At 51.9% G+C, this 22,886-nt stretch overlaps 1 protein-coding gene across 1 annotated transcript in view; it reads right to left on the bottom strand.

Moving 5' to 3' along the window:
• ITGB5 (integrin subunit beta 5) overlaps positions 1–21,985 on the bottom strand; it is a 63,028-nt gene extending 41,043 nt beyond the window's left edge. The window contains exons 1-4 of the mRNA XM_063340713.1: positions 21,582–21,985; positions 17,389–17,474; positions 8,490–8,694; positions 3,162–3,411 (exon numbers count right to left, since the gene is read on the bottom strand). Of these exons, the coding sequence (XP_063196783.1) occupies positions 3,162–3,411; positions 8,490–8,694; positions 17,389–17,474; positions 21,582–21,687 (647 nt within the window). The 5' untranslated portion in view covers positions 21,688–21,985. The remainder of the gene's footprint in view (positions 1–3,161; positions 3,412–8,489; positions 8,695–17,388; positions 17,475–21,581) is intronic.
• Between the last annotated feature and the right edge of the window lie 901 nt (positions 21,986–22,886).

Here is a 22,886-nt window from a genome sequence, read left to right as displayed (position 1 = left end):
TTCTTGTCAATACATGCCACCCTGCACCACTGCACGTCACCGGGCAACTGCACACCACAAGGTGCATTAGTAACCAACTCATGCATCCTCCCACTCTCCCTGCAAGCCGGTGAGCAAACACCATCTCCACTTTCCAGGGCGCCGCTGGAGCAGAAAGGTAGGAGTGGCACCCTAAGGCAGAGAAATGCCTCGGCAGGCTACCAGCAAAACTTTTTTCCATATAAACCAGGAGGCAGCTTTGGTGCTCACCCCATGTCCGGGAGAGCTCAGCGTGGGAAATCAGTGAGTGTGTGCAGGGGAGAGGGACGAGAAGGGTTAAGAAGAAAATGTGTTTAAAAAGGAGTTGGGCTGGCACTAATTCACTCTTATCTTCAAAGATAAAACAAGGAGAACAATTAAAGGCCTCTGTTGACACATGACCCACTATGGGTAAGTTGCAAGAGGCTTTTTACACAAAGGAGTATTTAAGATTTACCACCTCTGGGAACTCCAATCACTCACAAGGGACCCCAGAGCAGGGATTTCCACCCGCACAGTCTCGCACACACCTAACCGTGGGGCAGGTCCCACTGCCCTGGGCCCGGCTGGCAATTAGAGCCATCCCTTGTGATCAGCCCCGTGTTCAGACTTGCATCCTGCTCGTACCTAGGGCCAAGGTGAGGAGCGTGTGATGTGTGAAACCTCTGTGCTGCAGGGGCTCAGCAAGCAGACCTGAACCCATACGATACCTCTGGGTGCTCAGTTTGCCAGAGTCCTGGTCCAGGAAGAAAACACAGACACGCTATAGGCTCCCACATCCCATGAAGATGTATCATTTAATCCTTTTTTGTTTTATGCTCCAGGTTTGCTGGCAGAAGCTGCAGGCAGCAGCAGGACAGATGATGGATAGCTGAGCGACTACGCAGCAGTGCGGGTGGGTTATCTCAGGCTGAAACCTCCCCAGGTCATATCACAGATAGATGGGCAATTTGGTGTTCAGTCAAACCCTCTGCCTTCCTTATCTAGCTTTTTAAATTTAGTGTTTGTTTCCTGTGTTATTACCTCTTCTTGAATGACACCATGGCTGCCTGAGGCCACGTCCTGGCTCCCCAGGAGGTCCCAGCCAGGATGCTGGGCCAGGAGCAGGGGCGAGCAGCGAGACGGGGTGAGACGGAGGAGGCACAAAGGATCCCGGCCAGACCCCACATGAAAACAGGGCTGCACCCCACCCAAACCTGCAGGTCAGCCATCACCGTGAGGAGGAGAGAACCTGGACTGGGGGCAAAAACACCCACCGCAGCTCATGTTTCTTTGCAGCTTTTTGGAGATGCAAGCAGGCCACCGGACAAAGTCTGCTTTGACACTTAGAAATAGCTGCAAACAAAACCCCACCTGACAACCCACCTCGCTGCTGCATCAGGGAGCCCCCTGGCAGCAGCGACTGCCCGTTTGCAGGGCAGGCAGGGGAGGGCGACACTGCTGGAGAAAAACGAGGAGCCAGCACCCCTGGCTTGGATGAAGAGGAGACAGATGGCGACTGGAAGGGAGTGCCCACCAGGCGAGCTGCCTTGGACAATCCTCCCTAAATGGTTTCCCAAGACCAGGCTGGCTTAATGTAACCCATAAACAGAAAAGCGACCACCTGGGTAAAACCAAAAGGACATGCAGACAGCCTGATCATGGTGGGAGAGGATGAGTCCACATCTCTGGATGACCTCAATAAAAGGGCATTAGCAGTTTCAGGCATGCCTCGCTGCAGAGTTGTCCAGCTCCACCCTCTCCTCTTCTCCCACCCTTTCCCTCCCGCACTTTTCACCCTATTTCACTCAGCAAAAGCCATGCCACATCAATTAAATCACACACCAGGCAAACAAAGTTTTCACTGGAGCAAAACCCAGTCCCTAGCCCACAAGCAACGTGAGCAGGTGATGGAGACTGAGAACAATAGAGATGACTGAGCACAACCCTCTGAGGCCGTGCCAGATTTTCAGAGGGAAGAGCTACAAAGAGAGAGGTGAAAGGTGGCTATGCTTCATGGACAAAGCACGAGTTTTCAGTGTTAAAATCTATTTGACTTTCCTCTCTGGACGGAACTGGTGAAAAGAGAATACGGATAATTTTGTATGGTCAACGGTCAATGTGCAATGAGATGCCAAATGCTTGGCCATTGCCAAAATGTGCCTAGAAACTCATAGCTGATGCAAGCTCCCTTTAATCTGCCTCTCACACGGAAAACTTAAAGGATGCATGCATGCAGAGCTTGGCATCCATCTGTGCTGTGGTCTTACAACGTAAGCGTCCACGAATGGCTCAAATAAAAGTGCTAACCTTACTGCCCTTACACGACTAGGAAGCGCCCCAAGGTGAAGACCCCAAGGTAAGTGTCAATGGTGACATTCTCCCAGGAGAGCACTTGCTGCTGTATCCATCCTTTTATACCAACATCCAAACCCATCTGAGCCTGGGCACCCTCCACTGCACCCCTTTTCACTCTCGCATAATCCCTGATTCAACGGACTTGATCCCAACTCCACCAGTTAAAGGCAAACAGAAAGAAAAGGAGGAAAGCTCCGATATCACCACAAAGCAAACCACATCATTTGTCTTTTGCAAGTGCCAGTTTGCTTTCCTTACACAGCAATAAAGATGAAAAAACCTGCCTGCCATCTTCAAAACACTGGAAAAACTCATTAATCAGTCCTACAGGCCCTCACAAATCTCACTTCCCCCAAACACTTCTGTTGGAAGGACTTACATTGCCTTGGTCTCCTTATCTGTGAAATGGAGACAAAGAGCTTAATTGATTTACTCAAGGCCAAACTATGACTCAGAACTAGGATCAGAAATCAGGAATTTCTGGCTCTTGCTCCTATTTCTTAACGCCTGTAAAAAAGCCTGCTATGTCTGCATCCTCGTCAGGTACTTAAAAATAGCTTCAGGCTCCCGATACAACAGTTTCCCATCTCTTGATGCAGAGATCTCCCAACAGCCACTGCAAATTGGAAGCTGTCCTACTGTGAATCGCTCTAGAGCATCACAGCGACAGCCGTGGCTAATCAGCATTACCAAAAGCCAGGGCTTAAGTCTGCTTCATTATTTAAAGCAAGAATGAGAAGAGAAGACTGCAGCCAGGCTCTGTGCAAACACAGGGCTTGTCCCTTCGAGGTACACCCACCACTTACCCAATGCAGGGATTGTTTTGGTATCTTGGTGCCGTGTAGGAAAAAGGAGAAATGTTTTTGTCCACAAAGGATCCAAACCCCAGCCGGAAATTGCTAGTGAGCTTTCGCATCTCTTCAGCCAGCTTGGTCCCCAGATTGCGAATATTATCTAGGTCATCGTTCATGGACAGGGAGAGATCCATCAGGTAGTAGAGGTCCACGGGATAGTCCTCCACTTGCCGAACCTGAACTCGGAAGGAGGTCCGGTCACCTGCACACACACAAGAGTTGAGAGGGGTGAAAAGGAAACTCCTAGCACACATAAAATCCAGACTGCGGGCTTCTTCCCCCCCGACCCCTGCAGAGCAGACAGATCACTTCCAAAGAAGAGGGCGAGGGGAATAAGCTTTTCCAAATCCCTCCCTTAGGAGACTAACAGAAAAGCAGGTAATGACTTTGGGTCCTTTTAAGCTACGGAGAGTACTGGCTTGCAAGAAAAAGACACATCTATAGACTGCATGTCTCTGTTTTACTTTGGAGATATGGGAAAGGGTCTTTCCGTCTCTCAGCTGAGAGCATGTCTAAGGGGGGACACACGAAAAGTGCTGCTGCCCTGGACTGTGTACAGTCCAGAGGTGTTTTCCTAGAAAACTGTAAAGAAAAGCAAGCAGAGTAAACCTCAAATGGATGTTTCATGGACTACTGAAAGAGGGACCCTGCACACGCTTGCTTGGGCATGTCCTCAAAGCAAACCAGGAGCAGTCCAAGGAGTCCTGCACAAAAGAGAGGAGTGGGAGCAGGAGAAGGAAGGAGGTCAGGAGAAAACAGCCAGTGTGAGATGAATGCAAGAGGTCCTCTGAGCTGTGCAGGGAGGTCAAGTCAAAGCAGACACAGAAGAAACATCTTTTAAAAGGATACCTCCCCCAAAACAGAGCCGTGCCACCATCACTCTGGAGAAAGCGGAGCGAAAGGGAAGTGAACTGGAAAAAGAAGGTTGTTAGGGTCAGCCGGGGAAGCACTGAGGCAGAGATGAAGCTTCCCGAAGCGCTGAAGACAAGGGAAGGAGGTGGCAGGGCTGAGTCACAGGCTGCGCAAATGCGAAGAAGAGCGGAGGAAAACCTTTCCCCTGACCTTCCCCTTTGCCAAACCGCTTTCACCAGAGATGCCCTCCAGAAGGGGGGCCCAGGAGGGGAGGCCACCGCCGGCACTGCCCACACCTCAAAAAAGGTGAAGTGGCTTCCAAGTGAACACAACTTCACCAGTTGGTGAACCACGCGGACCTCGGTGGAGCCAAAGAGGAGGCAGCAAATGTTTGATTTATGCTTTGCTGAGAGAGGGGTCTAAATGGAAACCCCAGACTCCAGTGCCCTCAAGCCCCAGGCTGCTTTGGAGATCCCACGTCCCCAGCTGCCACCTCGGCCCCTTTTCTGGCTCAGTGGGGTCTCAGACCCAGGGACTCAGATCCTCTCAAGACCAAGCTCCCTCTCCTGCCCACCTCTCCCAGCTCTTCACGGTCGAGGCTGAACTTCAGGCACTGGCAGGTTCTGCAAAACACTCACGGCTTCCCCTCCTCTTCCCCAGAAACGAAACATTTTTTAGTATTGTGAAAACATTTCCCTAACTGTTTTATTGTTCTCCTCATTGTTCGCAGCAGCACAGCTGCTCCCACTTACTTCCAGCCCAACAACACGCAGCAGCAGCATCCCAGAACTGCCGTGCTGGCAAGACACGGCACCAGGGGCTTTGCAGCCCGGCAGGCAGGAGCCCTGCGTGGCTCCTGGAGTCACGCTCTGTGTGACGAGCCACACGCAGGGCCAGACACCCTCCCTGCCTCCAGGATCTGCTTCGTAGTGACTCCCACAGCCGTCCCCGCGTGCGGGGAGCGAGTGGATGCCTTCTCCCAGCCCTCGGCGGCAGCTGCTTCGACCCAGCAGCATCCACCCCCTTGGCAAAGGATCCGGGATCCCAGCACTCGGGAGGACGTGCACAAAGACCAGAGCCTTCCTCTTTCGCAAACAAAGCTGCGAAGGGTTTAGATCCGGGTCCGTGCCCTTTGCTCCACCAGTTCTCTGTGCATCTCACCAGCTCGGTGCTGGGGTACCAGGGGAGTCAGCTGCAGCTCCTAAACCAAGACCTTCCTTCTATTTAGTGATTTCCCTGTGCATTTAGATCAAGGGTGGCTTCCAAGGTTCTTTCTCACAGCTAATTGCTCCCCCCTGCAGTCTCCTCCAACCCGGCAGGGCTTGCGAGAGGCACCGTCCGCAAACTTGCACACGTAGGTATTGCCCAGACACCAGCTGTAGGATGCAGGAAACTCTTGCCATAAATATTCCTCCTTATTCTCCCCAACTTTCATTTCCTGCAGGAGCGGGACTCTCCCGGCACAGCCTGAGACATGGCATGCCGCAGGATGCGACTCAGCACAAGATCTACAGTAAGCAAAGCGACCGAGGCAGCTCAACCAAATCAGGTGGCCTGACGCTGTACCTGGCATGTATTTTGTGGGGGGACAAAGGAGCACATCATTTATATAGTGCAAAACCTGTGAGCACCGACCGCAGGGTAAGAAACCATGACGGCAAGCTTGGCTTCAATTCGGTGCTGCAAGAACGTGCGTAACTCCAGGAAAATTAATTCCCATGACTATCTTTTTCGTTCCTACATATTTTTCCCACTGGAATACCCAACCCTTTCAGAAAAAGAGGATGTTTCCTTCTGCATGTGATGTCCCCAACATTTCAGTTTCCAAAACTCTCTTCTTCCTGAGCAGGTCTTAAGGTGGGAATTCCTGTGCCAGAGAGCATATTTGGATTGTTCTAATCCAATCTTCTTTTAATAGTTATGAGTTTATTAGTTCCTGAGAGGACCAAAAATAACAGGATCCTGGTCTGGGTTCTTCTGTCATTCCTAACTGCAAAAATTGATTATCTCAGAGAAAATATCGCTAATACATGTAGATGTAAGTGCAAAAGAATTTATTACTCTCTGTGCACAGCATTACTCTCACACTCCTAGGAATAATCCAGTCCCCTGTTTCCCCACATACTGTCACCACCATCCTCTCCTTAGGGCTTTTACTGAAAAGTTTTTAACTCAAAACTGAATTCAGAAATGTTTCTTGGATGCTGTCACAGAGAGGCAGCGCAGAAACCGGAAAAACTGCTCTTGGCCAATTTACAAACACAAACTCGACAAGCAAACTTACCCATGAAAAGCTGTTCTTTCTGCTTGGCGAGGCTTAAGGCTTGATGAACAACACAGCTCGCATCTATTCATTTTTTTTAATTCCTTTTACACTCGTCATATTTTTCATCTAACCGGGACACACTGCTTTACAGCTGGACATAGGATTAAAAAGCAGTGTTATAAAAACTAAATGCTCGATTTGAAAGCTACGCTGTGAAGGACGTCAATTTAAAGCCTTTGGAAATCAGCTGTGGGCATGGAGATTTGGGGATACGACTTCTGCCACGGGACGATTAGATCAAACTGCCTGGGTGGGAACGGCAAACAATTGACAATTCGCTCCCTTCTGCTTCTGCTTAGTGGTCTAAGAATAAAAGATCACCATCGCCACAGACCGCCGTGTGTATTCATCTTTGAAATAGGACACTCTTCATGCCCAAAATTAAATCAACATTGTCTCCTTTTTGTCTTGGGTTCACAGGGTGAAACCCATTCTCAAGCTCAAGGATTAATGGATAATTTAAACTGGGGATGCTAATACACGGGTTTAGGAAGTCATCAGCCCCAAGAGGGAGTGCTGCCCAACATCAAAAAGAGAGCAAATACGGGAGATACTATTACAAACATCCAGGTATGTCCCTGCTCCTGCGATGACCCTGATGCTCGGCAAGAGGAGTGCAGGGAGGGGAGGTCCCCGGCTCAGCAGCGGGGGCCCTGGGGGTGATTCCTGCAGCTCAGCCCAGACCTGGAGGGCTCCTCTGCTGCCCAAGGAGAACCGAAGGTGGCCACGAGTGTGGTCCCCTGGGAGGGCTGGCAGGAACGGCACACCAGCCCTGTACAGCCTGAAGCATCCGACAGCGCAGCCCCCGGAAAGCCGCAGGGACCCCCATGCCCTGCCCCAGACCAGGGCGGATCCGCTCCTCTGGCTGGGCAAAACTGCCGGGGACTGGGAAAGGGGAATTTGCTGGGCATTGGGAGTGAAGGAGGGTCTGCGGGAGGCGAGATGGGGAAGCTGAGACAGCCCTTTCTGCCAGGAACCACCTCAAGAAACAGGAGGAATAACAACTCCCCTTTTTTTTTTATGGGAGCAAACCTGTTTCATCAGCAACATTCCGTTGCAGAAGCCACGCATCTAGCCATACATCCAGTGGTGGCCACCCTCGGGTACCCGCATTTAAGCCTTTGAAGCAAAATGTCTTTACGTTTGAGGGTCTGACTGATGACAGCAGTCACACTGCTGAGGAAGAGTTAATTAAGAGACATGAGGACTATCCAACCCTTAGAATTAAAGCAAAAAATCCTGCAGCAACTGATAGGCTCCGGGAGAGCACTGGTAGCGTGAGCACCAGCTCAAACTCCTGTTTTTCTTGGGCAAAACATCGTATTTCATTTTTCTGTATGCTCATAAGAGCTGTCACAAAACTGTAAGCCTTAGAAACCCACACCAATTGCTTATAATGAATTGAGCTTTTATATTTGCTTCTTAACTTTGCAATAAAGACCTTTTTTTTTCCACCCCCCCTTCAGAAATATCGGCTGCCAAATTTTTGCAAGAATTCTGAACCCACATTAAAGCTTCCCCCCACTACGCAAAAACTTTTGATAACAAGCATGCTCGCATGGCTCAGTCCAGCCGGTCCCTTCTAATTTTTAATTAAAAGGAAGAGATTGAAGAAAAGTGATGGCTCAGGGGAATGAAACAGGGGTCTGGCCACAGTCCAAGGCCTGAGTCACAAGTTCAAATCTCCATCTTCAGCCTTGATCCCACGGCTCTTTTGCATACCGACAGAAAACAGATACGCATTTTTGTTTCCAATTTATAGAAGGAGCTGTCTCAGTTTAGAGTCAAGCACTGTCAGCTTGGTGGAGGATCCAAAGTTATTTTAACTCCTTCCACCCAGTGATTACGTTCTGTAAGTCAAGCAGGTTCCTTTTAAACACATGCAAAGGTTAAGTTTTGGGTGGGGTTTGACTGACATTGCCTGACAGTGGTGCCATCTCATAGAGATCATACGCCTCAGCCCCAAACTTGTTTGTGATGTACCACTAAGTTCACAGGCTACAAGGTCAGGGGCTACAACACGCTCTTGGCATGTCCTGGCCACCCTTTCTCACCCCCACAAACACACCCCAGCATGTCGCTCACAGCCCTTGGGGACTCACCAGGACGAAGACTCAAGGCGACCTTCTGAGGCATGATCTGCGTGACGTCCAGGTGGGTCTGGCCGGAGCCCTTGCTGCTCAGAGGGACGTTCTTCACCACGTTGATGCTGCTGCTGGGGTTTTCGATGGCTCCGTCACAACCGTTTGCAATCAGGTTCTGCAGGAAGTCGCACCGCGACGTGATGGACTTTGTGCTGCCGAACTCCTGGGGGGTGAAGAAGGGACAAAAGGAAAGGGGAGGAAGAAACATCAATCCCACAGCAGGGGCTTTGTTTGGACACACTGGTATCTGTAGGAAATAGGAGATGACAAGGAGAAGCTGGTGGCATTTGTGGTGGCTGTACTCAAAAGCAGCCTGCACTGAGCCTCTCAAAGGGATCTACCAGGAAAAGAAATCCTGTGAGGCTTTGAATTTGCTCTCAGACCACCGCAGCAGAAAGCTAAGCCTGGGTTTTCTCCCCAGCCACAGCAGCAGCACTTGCTCCCAGCCCTTTGAAAGCATGGCAAAGTGTTTGCTTTGCCGCCTGGAAATCTCTTTGAGGGGAAAAGGTGAGAAGTTGTTACTTTTCACACACGCATCACCTTGAAGGAACTTTGCAAAAGAGAGAACGGAGGACAAGGAGGTTGCACCGTGGGAAGCAGGACAAACCCACCAACCCCGAGAGCCACGTCAAGATGTGAAGCTGGAGACGGAGGCTGGGTGGCTCCGGGGACCCGCACCCTCTTCCCTGGGCGAGATGCCACATGTCCCCACGCGAGCACGGCGTGTCCCCACTCCCTCCCACCTCTGCACTGCAGGCGTTGGCACCACACCATCACATGGAAAATAAAGAAAAGTGACCACATCCAGCCGTTCCTGAAGCGGAGCAGAGCCGGGGCGGTCTGACGTGGGCAGGCTGTCCTGGGCAGCTCTGCTGGAGAATGGGGGAGGTGGGAGATGCCGCCTGGGAGGTGGTCGGAAGGCAGCCCATGCTCGCTGCCGGAGGAGGGGCTGCCATGGCAGGGAGCATCCCGGCACCCGTCCCCACCGCTCCAGCCCTCGCCGCGAGCCCCGCGCCTGGTGCACAATGCAGCCTTGTGCCGGCAGCGCTCAGGAACAGCCGGACACACAATGCAGCCTTTTGCAAAGAGACCATTTGTTAGAATGCCTTTTTTTTTTTTTTTTTTTTCCCCCCAAAGGGCCAAACGGAGCAAGCCTCATGCCCAAAACTTATTGGATTTTCAGCAGTCGATTCTTACTTATTTCTGCACTATAACAATAGAGACAACCGTCTTCTGCTCCGGGGCTGATGGACTGAAATGACATGAAATAATGCAGAGAAGATGTCTGCAGCCATGCCAGCCCCTCCTTCAGCTGCACAGCCAAAAACCAGTGTGGGGCTGAACAAACCCCCCTTTTTTGCTGATGCTTCAGCATGGCAGAGGACAGGGGAGACATGGAGGAGGGAGAGGTCTTCCAGCACACCTCGCCTTCACACCCTGCAGGGTGCCCCGGGGGTTCCCCGAGGACAGCCTTGGCCACGGGGCCCGAGGACACAGACTGAGGCTCTGCTGCGTTTTCTCACTACAAGGTCCCAACGCTATTTGAAAAATGTGAGATTTGCATTCCAGCATCCAGCGGCGGGACCCAGCCAAGGAGACGGCATATCAGATGGATGCAAACACGAATTTCTTGGAATGCGTCGTGTAAACAGATGCGCTTCCAAAAAGGAGGACTGGGACTATTTAAATCATCTCCAGCATGACAAAATAAAAATCAGAATCCCTCACAAAACCGAAAACAATGCCCAGCCTTTCAGAGCAGCACGTTTAGGGCAGCCTTGGAGAAAAGTTTATCTCGGATGTGGTTTGACCCAAAGTCAGTGAAAAGCCAGCGGGGTCCAGGCGTTCTCCTGGGCTGGTCCATCCAGCAGCAGGGCACCCCTGGGGAGATGCTCTCCTGCTCTCCCGGTGCCTGGACCACTGCTCCAGGTGAACACCTCTGCCAGCTCATTTCTGCTGGCCACCTATTAGAAAGGACACTCTGGTTGTGCAAAAAGCAACACCAATAGCACCAGGAGTGCAGCCAGGAACCTTTAGTTATTCCCCAGGAATTAACACTGGAGAGAAGTATCTACATAGGACGATCTGGATGAAGGGATCGAATGCACCCTCAGTAAGTTCGCAGATGACACTAAACTGGGCGGGCGTGTTGATCTGCTTGAGGGGAGGTTGGCTCTGCAGAGGGATCTGGACAGGCTGGACCGATGGGCTGAGACCAATGGTATGAGGTTCAACAAGGCCAAGTGCCGGGTCCTGCACTTGGGTCACAACAACCCCATACAGCGCTACAGGATTGGGGCGGAGTGGCTCGAAAGCAGCTTGACAGAAAAGGACCTGGGGGTGTTGGTTGACAGCCGGCTGAATATGAGCCAGCAGTGTGCCCAGGTGGCCAAGGCGGCCAACAGCATCCTGGCCTGTATCAGGAATAGTGTGGTGAGCCGGACTAGGGAAGCGATCATCCCCCTGTACTCGGCACTGGTGAGGCCCCACCTCGAGTACTGCGTTCAGTTTTGGGCCCCTCGCTACAAGAGGGACATTGAGGTGTTGGAGAGTGTCCAGAGAAGGGCTACAAAGCTGGTGAGGGGTCTGGAGGACAAACCTTATGAAGAACGACTGAGGGAGCTGGGGTTGTTTAGCTTGGAGAAGAGGAGGCTGAGGGGAGACCTTATCACCCTCTACAACTACCTGAAAGGAGGTTGTAGAGAGATGGGGGCTGACCTCTTCTCCCTGGTGACAAGTGATAGGATGAGAGGAAACGGGTTCAAGTTATGTCAGGGGAGGTTTAGATTGGATATTAGGAAACATTTTTTCACTGCAAGGGTTATTAAACATTGGAATAGGCTGCCCAGGGAGGTGGTGGATTCACCATCCCTGGAGGTGTTTAAAAAAAGGGTAGATGGGGCACTTAGGGACATGGTTTAGAAGTGGCTCTTGTCAGGGTAGGTTAAAGGTTGGTCTTGATGATCTTAAAGGTCCCTTCCAACCTCAGCAATTCTATGATTCTATGATATTTAGGGCTGCTCGTGCAACTGCACCCTTCATCAGGCATTTCCAACCCTCCCCGGAGTCTGCTCCAAAGCCTCTTGATGTGAACGGAAAGACTTGACTTCAAAGGGCTTTGAACGAGGGCTCAATTTTCTGGCTGGGGCTGGGGGAGCAGAACGAGAGCCAGGAGGGGGGTGAGGAGGGGGCAGCAGCCTGGGAGAGGAGGATGGCGGCTTCTTCCCCCCAGCTGCTACTCCTTAGCAGTCGAGCTCGGAACGCCACGAGAGACGGCTCTGGGTATGGTACTGTTTATATCGATGTTCATCATCCCAGCGAGGGGCGTACAGGAAAGCAGCATCGGCGCCGGCAGATGGGGCGAGGAGCACACCCGCGTGGGACCTGCCGGGAGGTTTTTCGGGGCAGGGCGCCCGTGCATGTGCAAGCCTGTCTGTTTGAGAAACGGTTACCGCTGCAAATGTGTTCTTCTGCAGCCTCCGTGACAGAAGTTCTCCAAAGGAAGCCCAGGAGGTCGGGGGAAAGCCCCCACGCAGCCCCTCCTGCCGGGAGCTGCACAAAGCAGCAGCACCTCTGCACGGGTCCCCCTTGCTTGACTCGGCTATTTTCTCTTAAACTTCCTTCTAAAATGGGCCCAGAGGACATGCCACAGGACAAGCTGCAGCTCATATCAAAGCCAGGCCCTTGCTTTTTCGGTGAAATGCTGCATTACCCGGGGTGGAAGAAAATAACCCCCCCTCAGGGGTGCAAACGCCACCGGGCAGGGGGTGCAGCTCAGCACCCAGCGGCTGCAGGACCAGCCCCTGCGTCGGTTTCCAACCCAGGCAGGGTGACACCAAGCAGGGGAGTGAGGGTGGCCTCGGAAAAGCCCCAGCAATGGCCACAGCACCCTGCAAATCCCCCTCGTGAGCACCCGCGGGTCAAAACCCAAAGGCAAAACTGCGGCTACCAGGTACCATCACAAGCGCAAAGTTTTCTGCAACACAGAAAAATCGAGGCCGCCGGAGGTTAAAGAAAAGGCAAAAAAGGATGAGAAGTTTTGAGGAGTAAAGGGAATTGTGCAGGTGCAAATAATTCAGGAGCGACTAAGCTGAACGGCAGCCCCACACCAGCTCAGACGTGGCACATTGGTCCAAACCCCGATTCCCCCTGAGCAGAGAGAGGACACCTCACAGTGAGTTAAGCAATTCGGGGTGCCCAAATACTTGCCGACCGTCTCCCTGCTCCAGCGAGAAATGCAGCAGGTGCCCCGCGGCAAGCAGGAACTGCCCCAAGCATCGCTTCGTGCCTCAGAGAAGCATCGGCTCAGGGAGATCCCACCTCGTCCTCGTTAGTAACGCCGGCCGCTCGCAGCCCGGTGGGCGCTTTGCGGGCCGGCCTCTGCCTTAGCAAGCTCACAAAAGCAAACGCACAAAAGCAAGTGGACAGACTGAATGGAGACAACAGTGTGACAATTACATGCTCATCACTTTGACAGCTTTAAGACAAATTGCTTGGTTCATGCCACAAAACCGAGAATAGCACTGACTGTATCTAACTGACTATATCTAACTCCTGACTACACATGTCCCCACCATTTTTCGCTTTAATCAATCCAGTTCTGCATTAATTCAGTCTGAACCGTGCTTTCTTTCTCCATTTAAAAAAATTGACATGTTCCCGCCTTGATTTTCCTTCCTCATTCTCCAGGCACGCGTTCCTGAGATGGGAGAGGACGGGGTGCAAGCCATCTGCTGGAAAACAGAGGGTGCCGTTGGGGAAATTTCAGTTCAATTAATCAAAAAGGAAACTTCGGTTTAATTAGTGCAATTAATGAGCATCATCTCTATCTTGCATGTAGACATCTAAATGCATCCACACAGGTAATGCATGGACGAACACACGGTGTACACACACCTAACGAACAAGAGGGGCCTCTGCCTGTTGGTACGCTGCTCCCCAAAGCAGCAAACAGAAGATAACAGCTCCGTAATGACATAATTTCCCCCTCCTCGCCCCCCCATACTGCTACTCTCAAATGCTCTTTTGGAGAGCATCTCCCCTGCAACCACTCCAGGTAGCTTCATCATGAACACAAACCCCACCTGGCCGCTCAGAGGACAGAGCTGAAGCCACCTCCAGAGCTCCCTGCTCCCCCCAGCAAGCCCCACCAGCCCCCGTGAGCCTGGGCAGCCTGACAGCACCGCAGAAAATCAACCAGCGTCCTCCTCTCCCACCCACAAACCCCAGGCTGCTGCAGGGATCACAACCCCGCCACGGGCCAGCGTGGCAGTTTCCAGCCAGAGCCTTTCACCAGCAGCTTGTCAGCGATTTCTGGTCGTTGCCAGCTTCTTCTGGAGCTTGCAGCAGAAGTTGAGGAATCTCCTCAGATTCCAGCACAGACAGAAAGGCCAAAGCAGCCTCCATCACCCAAGAGTCACATATTTCCCCCAGACAGTCCTGTTTCAAGGCATGCTCAGGCGACATTAAAGGCCACGCATCCACACCTCCTCTTTTAAGTGCCATTTAAACAGATCATCCCATTTCAGTCCTGCCTTTCCAGGTATTCGTACACGAGCCAACAGAATTGATGTCGGCTTCCAAATTTCCAACAGCCCAAAGGCTTGTGGTTAGCCCAACAGCCCCTGCGGCCTCCGGGGCTGCCGGATACCAGAAGCTGCTATCATCAACTCATCCATCATCACCCTCTTTGATGGGAGCAGAGATGCTGAACACAAGCAGAAGTGAAGAGAGGCTGATTCAAGCCGAGGGGACGTGACACACCCTCTACGAACAGGTTAGGAGGTCGTAGTTATAAATTTATAGCACGTTGATTACTGTGCTGTAAGCACCTATCTATACACATGCTCTTACCCTCACAATTCAAGGCAATGTAAATACAAGGAACCTTATCCCACCTGGAAAGCCATTGGGACAGGGCTCCTTGTGTCCACAGAATTGCTTTTGTGCACTCTTAACCCCTATTCACAGTCCGTGAGCGCTCGAGGCTCTCTGCTCCTCTGCGGTCACGCAGAGTCTGGATCTGGGCGCGCAGAGGGTGATGGAGGAGGATGCAACGCCGCAGGAGGTTGCGCGAAACATGGTCATCTCTGGGAAACGGCACAGCTTTCCTGCTCGTAACGCTCCTCTGCCGTAGCCGGGGTGTCCCTCACAGCACCGGCAATGCCGGCCACCCAGGGGGACAAAGAGCAAACAGGTAGGATGGCACCGCCAGGTGATGTTATTCCCCATAGGAATGAATATTATATATAAGAAAGTACAGAAGAAGGTACAGAAAGTATATAAGAAAGTACATAAGAAGGTATAATAATTTGTGTATATATATATTATATACACCTCTACACTTCCTGTATATATGATACATATACTTATTTACAGAATTATATGTACTTCAGACTTCTATTATATATACTTCCTGACAAAATAATTAATTGCTGCCTACAAAGATGACGACAGCTGGTCCAATTTCCTCCCAAACCTCTTAAGTAAATGCAAAGGGAGCAGAAAATACACACTCATCAGCTGATCGTGTTCTCACCACCACAGCACTAGTGTCTGCGGAAACCCCTCCAATACCTTAGCCCTGACACTTAAACAGCAGCAGGGCTGGAGAATTTGACTAGCATAAATGCTCGTGGGCAACATACTGCTGCAAATTAAATAGAGAAGGAAAACAGACTAAAAGGAATTTAATAAGCATACCTGACTAGGCTGTGGCAGAGGGGAGGGGAAATAAGGTGGTGAAAGGACTATGCAGAGAAAGCGGATATTAAGAGTTTATAGCATTACTTTAAAACTTCTGAAGTCAAAAATCTCTTGATATCTTTCACAATCCCATTACCTCACCTGATGATCTCAGTTAAAGAGAAATAATTAGAGTTTCAAGCAGTAAATTCTAAAAAAAAATAAATAAATACAGAATTAGAATAAGAACTCGCTATGTTTTAGCATGCAGCATGTAATGGGGACAGCAGCTTTTAAACGCGTAGCTCTTGGCACGAAACACCTTGAAATGTATTTTTAAATAGCCGCTGCAGGCTAAAGGTCAGGAAGTATTACAGCACTTCCCTGTAAACACGCGTCTTCCTTCTTGGCCCCTCCGTTCCATTTAGGAATATTTTTTTTTGGTAACTCTCCTGTTTGCAAGATAAGAGTCAGGCTGCCAGTCCCACGGGCTGCCATACAATTAGTGGTCACACCGACCACCAGATAAACATTGCTGCTGGCAGCGTTTTGCAAAAAGTTGTATTATGAGTCCAAGAATTAAAAATAAATAAAAAACCAACTAAAAAAGCGCAAGCTATTGGGTACCCATAGCTTAGTAGCCAGCGTTCCTGGATCCAGTCTCACCACCGCAGATCAGCTGGCTGGAAGAGGAGCTCTTACAGCTGTTTACAAGATGTCTCAAACGCAGGATCTACTGCTTTACCCTTTCCCTTCTGCACATCATTTGCCCTGCTGGAAAAAAATCCCATGAAAGCTATTACGCTGTCAGGTAGCATGGTGTTAGCAGCGTTAGGAGGTGTTCCTTGGAGAGCTGTGGCTGTGCCTACAAGTAAGTGAAAACCCAGGGAAAGAGACCTGGAGAGCCAGTGGCCAGGTACCTCCAGAGACGCAGACGAACCGGGGTGCTCCGGAGCATCCTTCATCCCATCTCCATCCCCATCCTCTGCCCCGAGGGGCTGGAGCCACCCCAGACGGGGCTGGCAGGAGGACGGACAGGAGCAGCAGAGGAGCACACAGGCAGCACCTGCATCTTCAGCTCAGCATCACCAGCTACAGCTGGCAGGTGAAGTGCAAGCTCAACCCCACAGCCTGCCTCCCCTAAAACGGGACCAGGACGGCCACACCAGAGGAAAAAGGGTCAGCAGGGAACAGGAGAGCGAGAACATCACTCCTGGCCATGCCCATCGAGAGGTTCAAGATCATCCACCGCCCTGGGGTTTCTCACAGCCCAAAGCTGGTTCCTGGCATAGCAGCTGTGCCTGCAAGTAGGCAGGGTCTTTCCATCTGTAAGCATCCTAATTTCTCTCTTTAAATATTTAGGACAGATGCAGGCACTAAGCAGACAACAGCTATCTATGCATCAGATGTTATCAGCTCTTTCACACAGCTTGTTCTCTAAAAATTGTTAAGTCTACATGACAAGATGTATATTTGATAAAATATCTATCTCTCTCTCTCTATATATATATATATCTCCCACTAAACTCAAGAGCTGTCCTTAGGTAGCAGGGAAAGACAGTTGCAATTTCTCACAAACCAAGCAGGCCCTATTAAACTCTGGGTGAGCAGCTTCAGCACCGACATACGGATGCGTTTCCACCCCGAACCGCGCAGCTAAGCCGTGTAACTCATCGCCACAGCACAATGCAGATGCCAGAAGCATGGGTCAGCTCCCAAAATGACACCATCGATTCAGAAAGGAGAATTATCTTTGTTACAAAGAGCCCGTGCCACAGCAGGCCACGCAGCGTGGGACACGTAGCAGGACACCAGCTGGGGGCTTGGGGCTTCTAAGGGAGAGAGCTTTCGAGCAAGGCTCCCTGCAACACAGAGCCCATGCGGGGACCCTGTACCCACCGAAAACAAGAAGGTAATTGAAGGGAGAGAGGGACGGAAGGAACAGTGCTGCTCTGTCGAGGATGCACAGGGGCCAGCGGGGTCAGAGACTTATTTCCTACAGTGTCAAAGAGCTGGTGAGACACAGAGACCCAAAATATGCTCAGCCTGGGAGTCCCCACTGCCCTCGCCCACCCTTCTGGCATGGGATGGTGTCAGGAACAGGCAGGGGGGGGAATAGCTCCCTTCCTGCGTTACAAAAAGAATGGAAGACAAACGAGGTCTGTCCACCTACCTCCTTGGAGCACCAGGCACACTTGGGATGGATGAGGAGACACTCTTCGCAGGACGTGGCGCTTCCGCTGGTGCACAGATTAAGGCCTTCAGCAAGAGAGAACAAGAGAGAGAGGGGTGGGCTGAACACTTACTTCACTCCAAAACAGCGCTCGAGGGAGTTTTGAGGTATTCTTAGTGTTAAACATACTGTAAGTTCAAACAGGGGCAAGAGCAAAGAATCTCCCAGGAGCTTAAAAGGCTGGAGAAGTAGTAAACCTCTCTTCACCTGTAAGGAGCTCTCATTTTCTTTTCCTTCCCCAAGAAAAATGAAAAGGGCAGAAACTGGTTTTGGGGGCCTGAGAACCACCAAACTACAACTCTGGTGATTTTTCTTCCCTTTTTTTTGGTGGTTTCTGGTTAATCAAAGAGTTCATCTACCCATCTCCCTAATGAAATCCTTCCATCACTGTAGACAGAACGCACCAGCTGTTTGACCAGCCTGAAATACCGAAGTGGCTGTCCAAATCCCCCAAGATGCTGACTTTTAGGCACGTCTTGTGATTTTTTTCAGCTGAATATATGGAGGTCCCCTCGCCAGAATTTTCATCTTAAAGCAGCCTTGGAAGATACTCATCTCCCCCTTCCACGCAGGTGATTTTCACAGTGGACTCATGTTACAGTAAATTACTTTTAATTTGTTATGGGAGTCATTTCCACAGGATATCCAGGTTAAGCCGGGCAGCATGTTTGCACTGGGATGTATCCAAGGCTGGCCAGGGTGGAAGATGCCACCCCACGCCGTGAGCCAGGGCTCTCCCTGCCCGTGACACCGGCAAGGGCTCTGCGCCCTCCGAGGCAGCAGCAACCAGGGCAGCAGCGATGGTCTTTCCTCCTGGATGGCTGGCGTACCGAGCCAGTTTCGCTTGCAAAATCTACCATCTGGGCTTTGGGCTTTAAAAACAAAGTGGAACCACACAAGTTAAGCCGAAGCAAACATCAATGGTATCGGCTGTGAATGCAGCAGCTTGTTTAAGCATGCCTGTGGCTACGAATGCGCCCTTCGATACCACCGATGCCCCAGCTCCCCCGGGTGCAGCTATTAACTTCTACTGTCAATAACTGATTAAACAAATCTTCAACGGAGGGTTCAGCACAGAGGCTGCACGCTCCAAATGAAATGCCGCGGGCTCAAACTCTGAGTCTGCGATTTTTTCTATCCCAAACATCAATAAAAGCATTGTCAGGCCTCTATTTTCAGCCAGTTGCATCCGCAGATACCATTGCACCATGCCGCTGCTGGGTATAAGCTGCAGATTGCACAGACTTGCCGACGGCTGCTGAAGAGCCGCACGGAGTCTTCTCTTGTCCCAAGAACTTTCTGCCCTAGGAGCTTGGGAAAAGGCATTTTTGCTGCACCCCACGTGAACATTTCACCAAAAAAATGAAAAGCAGCGGCTGCCCGGGTTGCTCCCGTACAGGGCGGGTCTGTGAGCGCAGGAAGGAGTGAATCAAGCCGGACAGCTGGAGGAAAACTTAGCGTGCCCGAGGCTAAAAGCACAAAGGGGATAAGTAGGTCCTGTCAGTAATTCTCGGCCACCGCCGAGGCATGACCGTGTCAGAGCCCTGCACTGACGGGTCTCTGCTGCCCGCAAGGTGGTTAACTCCAACCCGGGAGCGCGAAGCCCTGGGCTTTCTCTATGGCTCTCATTCAGACAGGCTGCTTGGGCTCATTCATACCAAACAAGAGCCTTCTTAGGGTTGGTGTTTTTTTTTTTTTTTTGCTGGCTGTTACCACATACCCAGGCGTTTCATTCCTCCTTCACGTTCACAAGTTATATTCCAGCTCCTGGACCTTGCAAGAGCTCAAAACATACGTAAAATACAGTGAAACGTAACTTGTTCAACTGAGTTACAGTTTGCACGGAGATTAACGCTTGCGTTTCCAAACCCTACAACGCAGCTGAAAGTTGTTCCTCAAGAGCCACTGCTCTGGGTGCGCTGGGTAACACAGCAAAAATAATGGGCTTTATAAAGCAAACACTTGTGTTCGTACACGGGCTACACAGCCCTGGCTCCCCCACGGCTTCACTTGCCTGTCTGCATGGAAATAGGATAATATTTACCTCCATTCCTGACCACTGCATTTTTGAGAGTTTACTTAGTAATGGTAAGATCTTAATGAAAACCAAGGTCTCCTCCTTCCACCGGCTGCCATGACCAAAGCAGCCCACGCTCCTGTGGCCGGCCATGGGGTGACATTCCTCCCAGTGGCAGCTTTTGAAGTTTCCAAGTATGCTTTTCTTTCCACTTTGGAGCAAAACCAAACCGTTTCCAGCATTGTTGTGAAAATGGAGCTTTGTTAAGCCCTCTGATTTTGGACCGAAACCCGAGCTTTTTGAGTTGGAGTGAAAACACGCAGGATTTTCCAGATGCAAGTCTTTGCTGCGCTTGATTCAACAGAGTCTTTCCTGAATTGGGCAAAGGAAGGACCTGAAGATGCTCACGCTAGTCCAGATCCTTCCAGATGCTGAGGCGAGCCACCAGGTAAGACTGGAAGGAACTCGGTCTGCTCCTTAGTTCTGATATGTTTAATGAAACCACTTGTAAACTTCAACTAAACTTCTTATAATGGGGAAAATTCCATGCAGGATTTAGTTGGGATTACTCTGGAGGAAAATAATCCACCCCCCTGGACCGCTGAGCTCCACACCCCACACACAGTCCTTCACGCTGAGTCCCAAACCCCGTACCTTATTTCATTTTGCAAAGCAGTGTCCAGCAGGCATGAAGAGCATCTCCAAAAGGCATCCTTGCCTTGGGCTGAGCCACAGGAGAGCCCAAAAAAGCAGAGGAAGACAAGGCATCCCACTAGACAGCTGAGATTTTAGTACATCAAACTACCAATGCAAGAGCAAGATAGGAAACTCTCATGAAAGGTACTCAACAAATTTACTCATAAAGATGCTCCAGGCAATCTGACCTCATTTTAAACCTGTTCTGCAAGAAATCCTAGTTTGGGGAGCTCCTCAGACTGAGACGAATGTACTGGCTTGCTTGGGGGAAAAAAAAAGTAAAAAAAAAAAAATAAAAAAAAATGATGTACTTTATTCTTTTTCCAGCTACGGGTGAAAAAAGATCATTTTATTCACACTTGCAATAAGCGTTCTAACAGCCTTGTCCCTGCGACAGTCTGCTGCACTATTGAATCATCAATTCTAAGGATCAGATGCTCAAAATAAATAAATAAAAAAAGCTAAGAAAACCTCTTCAGCTTTTTTGCAGTCGCGTGCCACAGCACTCTGTAAGATGAGACTCTTGTTAAGATAACTCATTAAAACATTAAGGACTGAGAGCAAGTACCGGAATGGTGGACTCAGGCATTTTGTGGGCTCCTTTTCTGTAAAAAAAAGTTTCCCAGAGCGCTCAGAGAGGAGAGAAAACCCATTTCCAACACTACTGGAGCAAAGCCACAAACTGTGCTGCCCTCTCCGAGAGCATCCCCGCCGGGGACAAGGACCGCTCCCCGTGCACAAAGCTGAGATGGGGGGGACGATACAAGGTGAGAGCGTGGAGATGGGTCACCGGCAGAGCGAACGCTTGTGGGTTCATCCTGCTTGTTCTTCATCCGATCAATTAATACACGCTGCTCAGGCAAACGTCCCAGGGAAGCGCTTCTCCCTGAAGAGCAGTGGTTATAGCTGGTTCCGTTAAAGTATATATACAGAGAGAGAGGTGTACATATAGCGGCTCCACGCTTTTTAAGGAGAAGGTGTAAGATCCCGCCCCGCCAAGCCCAGGGATGCGGTCCCTGCCCAACAGCGCTGCTGGAGCGCGGGTCCCACCGCCCCGCAACCGGGGACACAGCGGGCGGGGGGGGACGCGGGCTGCGGACCCCGGCGGGGCTCGGGGACCCCCCCGGGGCCGGAGGGGGAAGGGCAGAGAGCCCCATACCGGGGGTGGGGGGGTGGGGAGCAGCGGGGGCAGGGAGCCGCGTCCCGCCGGCAGCGGGGCTGGAGGGGGAACGGGCGCAGACACAAAACAGAGCGCAGGGAGATGGGAGGCGGCCGGAAAGTAGGGGGCGGGGGGGGGGAAGAGAGGAGGAAAAAAACATAAATGGTAACAAAAGTGGACCGAAGCGGGTTTGGGGGATAATCCGCCTTCCGTGGCGGCGTTTGCAGGGCCCGGGGCGGCGGGGAGCGGAGCGGCCCTTACCTCTGCCGGGCTGCAGCGGGGCGGCCAGGAGGAGGAGGCGCAGGAGGAGGAGCGGGGGGGGCCGGCGGGCGGCGGCGGGGGCCGGCAGCCCCCCTCGGCGGGGCATGGTGCGGGGCGGCCGGGCAGCCCTTCCCGGCCGGGCCCTCCCCGCCGCCTTTTGTGCAGCCGCGGCGGCGGCGGCGGCGGCGGAGGCGGCGGCGGAGGAGGAGGCGGGGGCGGCGCCGCGGAGCTGCCCCGGGGGCGGCGGGAGCCGCGCTCCCCGCCGGGATGGGGCGGGACGGGACGGGCCGCGACGGGCGAGCGTGTCCCCGGTGCGTCGGTGTGTCTGTCGGTCGGTCTGTCCCGCGCCCGAGGGTGCGCTGCCACCTCCCCGCCCCGCCGCCCAGGGAGGCGGAACCCCCGTCCCCCCGCGGGCGCGGAGCGGGCACGGGCTGGTCCACGACACGCGTGGATGTGTGTGTACGCACACAGACCCACACACACCCTCAACACACCCCGCACACACCCCCCACACCACACACACACCCCCCCACACACACCCACACCCACACCCACCACACGCAGACTCTGCATCTGCCCGCGTCCGTACGCACACGGACACGCGCGTACGTGCACGGCCACATCGCATGTGTACACGCGTGCACGCTTCATACAGGCACAGGCGTACACCCACCCGCACACACGTACACACACGCACATACCTGCGCAGGGATGCACGCATGCAGGCACACACAGCTGTCACAGACACGCACGGAGGCGCATGTCGGACTCCATGACCTAAAAGGTCCCTTCCAACTAGACAATCCTACGATTCTCTGATACAGACAGGCACCCCCAGACACGTCCGTGTACATACAGGCAGACGTGCAGAGCGCGGACACACACCCACACATGTACCCACAGGCACAAAAACGACGCGCTCTCTCCTCTCCTGGCTCACAGCGCTGATGTCCCCACGGGTCAGTGGCTGCCCTTATGTGACATTTTCCTGCTTCAGGGATTTTCCTCTGTGCAAACTAACTGCATCCGACGGTTAAAGGGCTCCCTAGGCAAGGGCACCCAGGCAGCGCTGCCCTGCCTGCCAGCTTTTTGGCACTGCCCACGCACCCACCGCCTGTCCCTGGCATGATGGGACATCCAACACTTCAGATCTAAAAGAAACAGTGGATTTATGATTGTGTTTGGGTTGCTGGGGAGCTCTCTGTTTTCTTCTGTTTTTAAAAGAAATCATAAATCAACCGTAAGGCTGATCATTAATTTTAAAGGCAATTTATAGTAACAGTTAACTACCTGTGGCCTGCAGAC

Source organism: Chroicocephalus ridibundus, chromosome 7 (genome assembly GCF_963924245.1).
Source record: "Chroicocephalus ridibundus chromosome 7, bChrRid1.1, whole genome shotgun sequence".
Taxonomy (NCBI): domain Eukaryota; kingdom Metazoa; phylum Chordata; class Aves; order Charadriiformes; family Laridae; genus Chroicocephalus; species Chroicocephalus ridibundus.
Note: the sequence above shows the minus strand (reverse complement) of the source record. Positions and strands in the feature narration are given on the sequence as shown.